This window comes from Otolemur garnettii, unplaced genomic scaffold (assembly GCF_000181295.1).
Source record: "Otolemur garnettii isolate 467f Iridium unplaced genomic scaffold, OtoGar3 scaffold00001, whole genome shotgun sequence".
NCBI lineage: Eukaryota > Metazoa > Chordata > Mammalia > Primates > Galagidae > Otolemur > Otolemur garnettii.
In genome coordinates, this window is record NW_003852396.1 from 30,573,948 (window position 1) to 30,579,835 (window position 5,888).

Genomic DNA, 5,888 nt, shown 5'->3' on the forward strand with positions numbered 1-5,888 from the left:
AAAAAAAAAAAGAGTGGCAGGTTCGAACCAGGCCTGGGCCAGCTAAATAATAAAAATTGCAACAAAAAACAGCCAGGCATTCTGGCAGGAGCCTGTAGTCCCAGCTACATGGGAGGCTGAGGCAAGAGAATCGCTTAAGCCCAAGGAGTTTGACGTTGCTGTGAGCTGTGATGCCATAGCACTCTACCGAGGGCGACATAATAAAAAAAAATGTGGTGGGTAAATATTGCCAAAATAGTAAGGAGTATCCAAATGAATGGAGTATGAAAAACACTTGAAAGGATAAAACTAAATTCAGGGAATATAGTAAATTTATTTATTTATTTATTTTTTTGAGACAGAGTCTCACTATGTTGCCTTCAGTAGAGTGTCATGGTGTCACAGCTCACAGCAACTTCAAACTCCTTGGGCTTAAGTGATTCTCTTGCCTCAGCCTCCCAAGTAACTGGGACTACAGGCACCAGCCACAACATCTGGCTATTTTTTTTTTTCCAGTTGGAGTTCTCATTGTTGTTTACCAGGCCCAGGCCAGACTTGAACCCGCCAACCTCGGTGTATGTGGCTGGCCCACAACTCACTGAGATATAGGCACTGAGCCAATATAGCAAATTTAGTAAACACAGTCATATTAGAATGAATAAAGGTGGTAGATTCTCATCTACTATAACAAGTTAAATTTACTTAGACTTAATAAACGAAAACACAGCCACATAATCATACTGTTTAGCAATCTGAACTTAATGACATACCACACAAATTAATAAAAATAGTAAAAAAAAAAAAGTGGTTTGTTTGAGAGAGTAAGCCTAGGTGTGTGGAAAACAGAGAAGGCCAGGATCTAAGCCCTTCTGAACTACATAATTGTTTAATGACATACATTTAAGTAATGCCTGGGTAGGAATGGGCTGGGGAGGGTGGGAAATCAGGTCAGCAAATTGAGCGTTAGCAAGAAATAAACTAAGTAAAACCTTCTAAAGTGACTGACACTTACCTACTGGGGCCTGGGGGGCTCCAAAGCCCAAAGTAGCTGTCGTAGTATTAAATCCAGGGGCCCCAAAGGCTCCTGTACCAAGAGGCCCTCCGATCTTAGGTTGGCTGTTTCCAAACAAAGATGCCTGTCCAGCACCAAGAGCTATGGAGACAAGAGGAAAGATAAAAGTGCCAACAGAAACTCCTTTGAATGTTGTGCCAGAGGTCATTTAAAAATATAATACATTTGGAAACTTTATAATGACCACTCATTTCAACAAATAGCTAATAATACAGTAAATGTTAAAAATATGCTAGGCGCTGGAGTCAGTACATTCATTATATTATATGTGACACAGGCAAAGTATTTGATTGCTCTGTGCTATATGAGGTAATGATACATAGCTAAGACATTTATCTTTGAATTAAAATGAATAAACATGTGAAGCATTCAGAAGATTTTGGTACATACTAAACACTCATCAAATAATAGCTAATATGCCACAAACAGAAAGTATTATTCTTATTTTACATTGAGAAAACTGGGAGTTTAGCAATTAGGTCACAACATCACAAATATTGTAGGTAGTAAAAATGGGATTCAAACCTCAGAGCACCTGACAGTGCAACAAGAACTCTTTAACTGCTACTATATTGTAAAACACATTTTCAGACAATTAAAAAATTCTTCTTAAATTTCAATATTTGCCAATAGAAATACTCAACTGACCAATCACAATGACATCTTTTTGACTCAAATACAGGCTAACCTACAAAAAACCAAAGCCAAAGCTAGGCACAGTAGCTCACTCCTGTAATCCCAGCACTGTGGGAGGCTGAGGCAGGACTGCTTGAGCTCAGGAGTTTGAGGCTTGTCTGAGAGTGAAATCCTGACTCATGGAAAAAAATGGAAAAACCCAGCTGGGCGCCACGGAGAGTGCCTGTAATCCCAGCAGTTTCCGAGGCTGAGGCAGCAGGATGCCCACAGCCTGAGTCTGAGGTTGTGGTAAACTACGATGCCATTGCACTCTGCTCAGGGCATAGGGTAGAACTCTATCTTGACAAAAAAAATAGGAAAAAAAAATTAAAACCAAAGCCAATATTTCTTTTTTCAATAGCAAAAGTAATATTTTTAATCAAACTTTTTTTTTTTGAGACAGAGCCTCAAGCTGTCACCCTGAGCAGAGTGCTATGACATTATAGCTCACAGCAACCTCCAACTCCTAGACTCAAGCGATTCTTCTGCCTCCACCTCCCAAGCAGCTGGGACCACAGGCACCTGCCACAAGGCACAGCTATTTTTTTGGTTGCAGCTGTCATTGTTTGGGGGGCCCGAGCTGGATTCAAACCCACCAGCTCAGGTTATGTGGCCAGCACCTTAGCTGCTTGAGCCACAGGCACTGAGCCATTTAATCAAACATTTTGTGTTAGCTACACAAATTTGTTGTATAAAAAGCTTAATGTCTTGTGATGAGGTTACTAACAGATTCAAGTTTCAGGAAACCCACTGTAGTAACAACTTGTAATGTTGAATCCTGCATTGTTGACAGTGATTTTAAAGATATAAAATGCAGGGAAGAAGATGATTAAGTTATTGGCCAAAAAAAACCAAAACCATCTATTCACCAACTCACCCCCGTAGGTTATCGGCAATTTAGAGGATCTAAAGTTCCCATTAATATATCAACCACATTTTGAAAGAAATATGGTTTACAAGGAAAATCACTTTAAAGGTATAATACCTGGAGGTAAAAATACTGCATGGGAACTGCTTTGAGAGTACAACCAAAAAAGGACAAGAAGTTTATACCAACATAAATCAATATGGGTGACTACTGAATAAATTATTATGCAACTGTACAACATCAATGAAAGTTAAGATAACAATATAGCAATGAGATTACCTTAAAAACTCAGCTCTGGGACAGGAAAAAGATTTATTTTAAATTCCCAAACCATTAGTAATTAGTGCAAGCACCAAAAAATACCAAAATTACATTACGGCCTCAAAGGAAATATTTTGCTGCACAAATTCTAGGACTTGCCCCCCCCCTTCCCCATGAAGCCTAACAAATTCTTGTCCCCCAAACAAAAACTTAGATAAAACTCAAGTATATAGGTTGGACGCAGTGGCTCATGCCTGTAATCCTAGCACTCTGGGAGGCCTAAGTGGGTGAATTTCCTGAGCTCACAGGGTGGAGACCAGCCTGAGCCAAAGAGAGATGTTGTCTCTAAAAATGGCTGAGTGTTGTGGCGGGCACCTGTAGTCCCAGCTACTCAGGAGGCCAAAGCAAGAGAATTGCTTGAGCCTAAGAGTTTGATGTTGCTGTGAGCTGTGACGCCACCGCACTCTACCGAGGGTGAGAAAGTAAGACTTTGTCTCAAAAAACAACAACAAAACTCAAGTATAAAAATGGTCAAATAGTTAGTTCTGTTCTGAATAGGTACAGCTCTCCCTCATCTTTGCAGCAGCCCAAGATAAAGACCCATGGAACAGTGTAAAAACCACTGTACTGTTCTTAAATAATCCACAAAACAAAAACATTTTAAAAAGGCATTTTGAGGGCAGCACCCATAGCTAAATGTGTAGGGAACTGGCCACATACATGGAGGCAGGTGGGTTCAAGCACGGCCTGGGCCCGCTAAACAACAATGACAACTGTAACCAAAAAATATCTGGGTGTTGTGGTAGGTGCCTGTAGTCCCAGCTATTTGGGAGGCTGAGGCAAGAGAATCACTTAAGCCCAAGAGTTTGAGATTGCTGTGAGCTGTGATACCACAACACTCTACTGAGGGCAACATAGTGAGACTCTGTCTCAAAAAAAAAAAAAGCATTTTGACATCCAGGTGTTCCAGAAAGAAACTGTCATAAAATAGTCTGACTAGGCTCGGAACCTGTAGCTCAAGCAGCTAGTGCCAGCCACATACACCAGAGCTGGCAGGTTCAAATCTAGCCCAGGCCTGCCAAACAACAACTACAACCACAGCGGGCACCTGTAGTCCCAGCTACTTGGAAGACTGAGGCAAGAGAATCACTTAAGCCCAAGAGTTTGAGGTTGCTGTGACCTGTGACAGCAGGGCACTCTACCCAGGGCGACAGCCTGAAACTGTCTCTCAGAAAAAAAAAAAAAAAGTCTAACTACAGACTATTATAACTTATCAGCGGAAAGAAATGTTTTTCATCTAGATCTGCCCCATTTTACATATTAGGGAACTGTATGGGGGACAGAATGGTATTAGTGGCCTTAGAAACTCCAAGGATACTCATGAAAAACAGGAAAACAGCTATATTCCTTTTGAGATCTAACAAACAGAATTCAATTTTATCAATGGTTATCTATTAGCTTTGAATAGAAGATTTTCCTATGTATCTCTTACTATAATCATCAAGCCTTACTAATAACCCTTCAATTTACTATTTCATGGAAAAGTTTATGATCTAAAACTTCTAAGTAACCACCAAGAAAACAGTATGTAGTTGACAGTGTTAAGGATAGTTATAAAAACATCACTGTGGAAAAAAATTAATAATATGCAAACCCATAATTTAATGAATGTTCCTTAGTCTGAATACATGGGAGTATTCCTTAGTCTGAATACAAGGAAATCATATGCCAAAGGACAATAAAAAACAATTAAAATTTATGTTTACAAAAAAATGTTACATAGTTTTTATATTTAATTTGTGTATCAAGTAACTACTCAAGAAGTATCCAAAGGCCCACATTACAGGATAATTTACTTCTGTGGAGGCATGAGTTTGAACTGCCATCACTCAAAACAAGAGGTTGATCCTGGGACTTGGCAGAGTGAAAAATAAAAAACAAGTCACAGAGGAATTCCCACAAAATTAATGTCCCCCTAAAAATACAGCCCAAAGCTATTATTCTAGTCTACTTGTGATATCATTAACTGCGTTAATTTATGAATGTGGGTATCTACATGCAAGTCTCAGAACCAAAAGGCTGCTTTAGCAGGCATGATAAAGAAAATGCAATAGTGTGAGTGCTTGGTGACCCTCATGATTCTTATTTCCCTACATGATCTGCTGCTAAGGTTGGGAGTATAAAATTCTTCATTGACTGTATTTCTTTTTAGTTTATATGGACAAAGCACAAATGAGGAATACATAACAACAATAAAAACATAATTAACACTATGAGAGAAAATTTAAGAAAAAATGAACACTGGGGGCAAGACACAATTGTAAGAGGGACTTTACCTAACAAATGCAATCAATGTAACCTGGTTTCTTGTACCCTCAGTGAATCCTCAACATTAAATTAAAAAAAAAAAAAAAAAAGGAAAAAGAAAAAATGAACATACTAAAATAAAAGACTGGGATATTATATTATTGTACAATGGGAAACAACAGCATCAGAAAAAGTTATAGAACATTTTATAATCTTGGACCACAGAAGATATCACTAATCATAATGTGTATAAGCAGAAGCTAAAGAAAAAAGAAACATAGGCCACATAAAAATAAAACTTGCATGTGAAGAAAGACACTACCCATACACAAAATTAAATGATTAACAAAAAGCCTTAGTGGACATACCTATAACAAACTTTAGAACAGCATCTGGCTGGCTATAGGTATAAGTTTGCAAACTGTCTACAGCACAAAATAAACTTGAAAGTACTCCTGTGTCTGGGCAAGGTGGCTCACAGTTATAATCCTAGCACTCTGGGAGGCCATGATGGGGAGATCACTTGAGCTCAGATGTTGGAGACCAGCCTGAGCAAGAGTGAGACTGCACAATCTACAAAAAATAGAAAACTTGGCTCGGCACCTGTGGCTCAGGAGGCTAGGGCACCAGCCACATACACCTAAGGTGGTGGGTTCAAATCTAGCCCGGGCCCACCAAACAACAATGATGGCTGCAACCAAAAAATAGCCGGGCGTTATGGCGGCC

General features: G+C 39.2%; 1 protein-coding gene across 1 annotated transcript in view; it reads right to left on the bottom strand.

Annotated features, from left to right (window-relative positions):
- Positions 1–5,888, bottom strand: part of NUP98 (nucleoporin 98) — a 143,725-nt gene that overhangs the window by 80,600 nt on the left and 57,237 nt on the right. Inside the window, exon 12 of the mRNA XM_023514294.1 lies at positions 996–1,132. Within this exon, the coding sequence (XP_023370062.1) occupies positions 996–1,132 (137 nt within the window). The remainder of the gene's footprint in view (positions 1–995; positions 1,133–5,888) is intronic.